The sequence below is a fragment of the Calidris pugnax genome, unplaced genomic scaffold, assembly GCF_001431845.1.
Source record: "Calidris pugnax isolate Ruff unplaced genomic scaffold, ASM143184v1 scaffold64, whole genome shotgun sequence".
In the NCBI taxonomy this organism is placed as follows: domain Eukaryota; kingdom Metazoa; phylum Chordata; class Aves; order Charadriiformes; family Scolopacidae; genus Calidris; species Calidris pugnax.
Window position 1 is genome coordinate 916,553 of NW_015090784.1, and position 4,071 is coordinate 920,623.

General features: G+C 48.6%; 1 protein-coding gene across 3 annotated transcripts in view; it reads right to left on the reverse strand.

Annotated features, from left to right (window-relative positions):
* Positions 1–2,425, reverse strand: part of EXOC6 (exocyst complex component 6) — a 75,774-nt gene extending 73,349 nt beyond the window's left edge. For 2 of the 3 annotated variants that reach the window (XM_014965959.1, XM_014965950.1), the window contains exon 1: positions 2,198–2,423. In XM_014965959.1, coding sequence (XP_014821445.1) covers positions 2,198–2,319 — 122 coding nt within the window. In that variant the 5' untranslated portion in view covers positions 2,320–2,423. Of the gene's footprint in view, positions 1–2,197 lie in introns of all 3 variants that reach the window. The other variant, XR_001414525.1, reaches the window with a different exon arrangement.
* Between the last annotated feature and the right edge of the window lie 1,646 nt (positions 2,426–4,071).

The window sequence follows — 4,071 nt, forward strand, 5'->3', positions numbered from 1 at the left end:
CCCGGCGGCCGCGCCGCCGCGGGAGGCGCCGGGGAGGGGCCGAGGGCGGAGGCGGCCGCGGAGCCGGGCGGGAGGCAGCGGGAGCCGCCCGGCAAGGCTTCCCGCCGCGGAGCGGGGCCGGCGGCCGGGGCAGGGAGGAGCAGGTGGCACCGGGCCGCCCCCGCCCGGTTCGCCCCTTGCGCGGGGTTGCGCTGCGCCGGGGGCGGACCGGGAGCACGGCAGAGCCCCTCCGGCCTTTGCCCAGTAGAGACAAACCCGCCCTTTTCGTCCGGGCTGGTTCTGTTTTGTTTCTTGGGGTGGTTTGGTTTTTTTGGTTTTGTTTTTAAAATTGTTTTTTGGTGGGGTTTTTTTTGTTTTAATCTGTCCCGCCGGTCGGGGCGTGGCGGCCCCGGCAGGGAGGAGGCGGCGGGGGGGCCCCGGCGGGGAGCAGGTGGCACCGGGCCGCCCCCGCCCGGTTCGCCCCTTGCGCGGGGTTGCGCTGCGCCGGGGGCGGACCGGGAGCACGGCAGAGCCCCTCCGGCCTTTGCCCAGTAGAGACAAACCCGCCCTTTTCGTCCGGGCTGGTTCTGTTTTGTTTCTTGGGGTGGTTTGGTTTTTTTGGTTTTGTTTTTAAAATTGTTTTTTGGTGGGGTTTTTTTTGTTTTAATCTGTCCCGCCGGTCGGGGCGTGGCGGCCCCGGCAGGGAGGAGGCGGCGGGGCGGCCCCGGCGGGGCCTCTGGGGTCCGGTCACCGCGGGGTCCCCGCCCGCCTGCGGGGGACAGAAAACTGGGGAATCGGGGTGAAAAACGGAACAACCGAAGAGCGCAGCTTTTTGTGCGTGGGCTGGGCTGTGTTTCACTAGAAACTGGCACGGTGTTTCCTCCTGCCCTCCAGCGCCCGCACGGCACATGAAGGAGGAATAGCCCGTTTTCTATTTGAATTATACACTTTGTGGTTTGTGGCCAAAGATGAGCCCGTCCTTGGGTTTTGCATGCTCAGGAGACAGGATACACCTGCGCTCCGCACCCAGGCGGGAAGCCACTGTCAAGAAATAGGCCCGAAGTGTGAAACTCCAGGGCAGTGGGCGGCCACTTCTCCAGCGAGGGGCCGGCAGCGGTTTGTGGCTGTGAGCTCATCAAGGTGTGGGCACCAGCCATGACACCTTCCCCCGGCACTGCCATCAGCATCTCCTGCCCCGCTGCAGCTGCGCCTGGGCACTGCTCAGTGAGTGGCACCAACGCTGCGACACCATGTCTGCCCGTGTGGTTCTCTCATACCCAGTGATGATGGCACCTACTAAATCAAGAAGGACTATTCCAAATGCAGCCAAGTGCCTACAAAGTACACGCTGCAAAGGAAAACAGGAAAAGTCCCACAGGCTACTGCTGCAGTCGCATTTCCTCCAAGAAATCACTCAAATGCGGTCACAATCTTCCCATGTTCCTCCTTCTACAGGAAGATGGGAAGATTGTGACTGCATTCCATCATCAAACTACTGAACTGATAGATTGACACAACATTTTCCAGGGTAAATTAGATTTTCTTTCTTTAGACTGATAGTCACTGCAACCTGACGCCTGTGAGGCCAGGCAGGCTATTTTTAACACTCTGCTACAGATACTGACAATATACTTAAACACATATCATCATAATGGTTTGTGTATTACTTTTTGGTAGGGCCGAATACGCAGAAGAAATTTTTTTCAGTTGTACTTTTACCATTAAACTGTTTCTATAAGCTGCAAATGAAAAAAATACTAATTTTTTCAGGCATTTAGGAATATCAGCAGTAAAACCTTAAGTAGTTGTGTCTTTAGTGATTAAAAGAGCCTGAATTTATTAGAAATCTAAGAATAAGCAGCATTTAATTCTTTAAAAATGTAGCTATTAACATCAAACTCAAACCACTGCCACACAAAAGAGCCATTTTCCCCTTGTTTTCATGTCTAAGAATAATTTCTTTCTTCACAGAACCTGCAGCCAGCTTTCAGTAAAAGCTAGCTGTGTCCTGGTGAAAAGAAGGAGCTGAGCAAGTGACCTTGGTTTGTATCTTTTCATTTAGGGCCAATCACACTGAAATTAGATTCAACTTTCCTGTAGATTTCAGGGTCAGGAAAACCCTGAAAAAATTTTCTGATCTATTGGGTCGACTAAAGAGCAGGTACAGAATGGAAGAAAGCTGTTATAAACGGTATAATATTATCCAAAGGATGCATACCTTAAGGTGGTTCCAAGCGGCAGCTCAAAGGACTGGATCTCAGCAAGGGCATTTTCGTATATCTGATCTTTGTTTTCTTCTGGGTACAGTTCTGACAGCTTTGACTTGCTTTTCCTGGCCATAGATTAGCACAGAACTAGTTTAACCGTAGGAGAGGACTTTTATTCTGGTTATTATCGTTGACTAAGTGACTCCATAGTCAGCAAAACCCAGCGTGAAAAAACTGATCCTGCACGAACCTCGTGACTGCGAGGACTTTGTGTCCAAGAATGGAGCACAGCTGCTGCTTTCCTGCCTGCGGGTACCCTCTGCCTCCTGCACAGTGCCCGGGCCTGCAATGCCTTTATTCTGCATACCTTAGCAGGAAATTTACTGGCAAAAATAATATTTGTACATCCTTTTAATAGCTCACCAGTAATAAATATTGATCCTGAATTTCAGTGAGCTTGAAAACACAATTTTAAAGTAATTTCAGACGCTAGAGATCAATGCTCAGTTTGTCTGTTAAGTTTTATGAGATTAAAAATCTATTTTAAAAAAAAATACTGTATTTTTCCTTTTGCTGTATAAAAAGTCTGCACACACAAGCAATTAGCTAGATTTATTAGGCAGGTTTATGGACCCTGCAGGCTGGAAAAGCAGAGAAACTTTTATGTTCTTTTTCCTTTTCAGCATTAGTAGATGCTATTTATAATAGCAGAGTACAAAAAAATGTTCTGGGATACCTGTGATTTTTATATGAGTGTGCAATAAGCAAAAGGGTTACTAATTACCAGCACAGAATCCTGAAGGAAAGTGCAGGAATAAATTCCTGTGGATGTTGAGAGCGGTGCTACTGGCCAGTCATTGTCAGTATGATGATGGCAAAGAAAATACTTTGCACAGCTGCCACCAATTACTTTAATTTCAGGCAGTTATTTCAAACAGAAGACTGAAGTTCTAGATCTTTCCATTTAATCAACTTTTCAGAAGCCTAATTCAATGTTATGTGATGTAGTCGGTCTTATTGTATTTGGTCATTTTTGATATTTCAGAGGTTTTAATCAAAATTTAAATCCTGTCTCAGTACTGACAAAATTGATGAGAGTCTTGTCATGTGGTGCAGCCAACAGCTAAGTCCAGGAAAGCAGAAATTACAGCGAAATTGAGCAATTGCTCTGTTGGCACCAACATCCCATGTGTTTCCTGCTCTCGTGTCCCAGAGCTGTGGGCCCTTCACACACCTTTCCGGGCAGGGAGGCTGTGATTGACCCATCCAGCCACTGGATGTCACACAAAGGCAGGTGAAAGGACAGCGCAGCTGCTCCTCCTGATCTTAGACACCAGATTAAGTATTAATTTAGCAATTACGGAGTGGCACTGTGAAAGTAAACTGCAAAAATTATTCCACTGAATAAAATGCATCTTAAGCTTACTCACCTGACAGAAAAAGGCGCATCTGCTGCCACAGACAAGGCAGGTACGTCGGAGACACCCTGGGCATCGCAGCATCGAGTCGTCAAGGTCATTTAATTTTCTTTCCCAGTTGGATTGGAATCCATTCTGAGTGATTCATGGAAAAGAGGGAAGGGGGAAAATGTCCACCCTCAAATGGAATTACTGTAGATAATTTTCGCATGCAATGCCATCCATAACAAATGACTTCATTGGTCATTGCCCAGATATCTCCTCTGTACATCCCTCCACAAGGACAACAATGGCATTAGTCATTTCTCTGGCATCTCCTGCCCTGGTGCTGCCTCCTTTCCCAGGCTCATCCCCAAACCTGAACCTGCTCATTCTCCCCAGAACACCGGCTGCTCATGCTTCTCTTGTGCACGCTCTTTTCTGGTGGCCAGACCCATTTCTGCTGGCCTCACGGATGGACCTTGGTG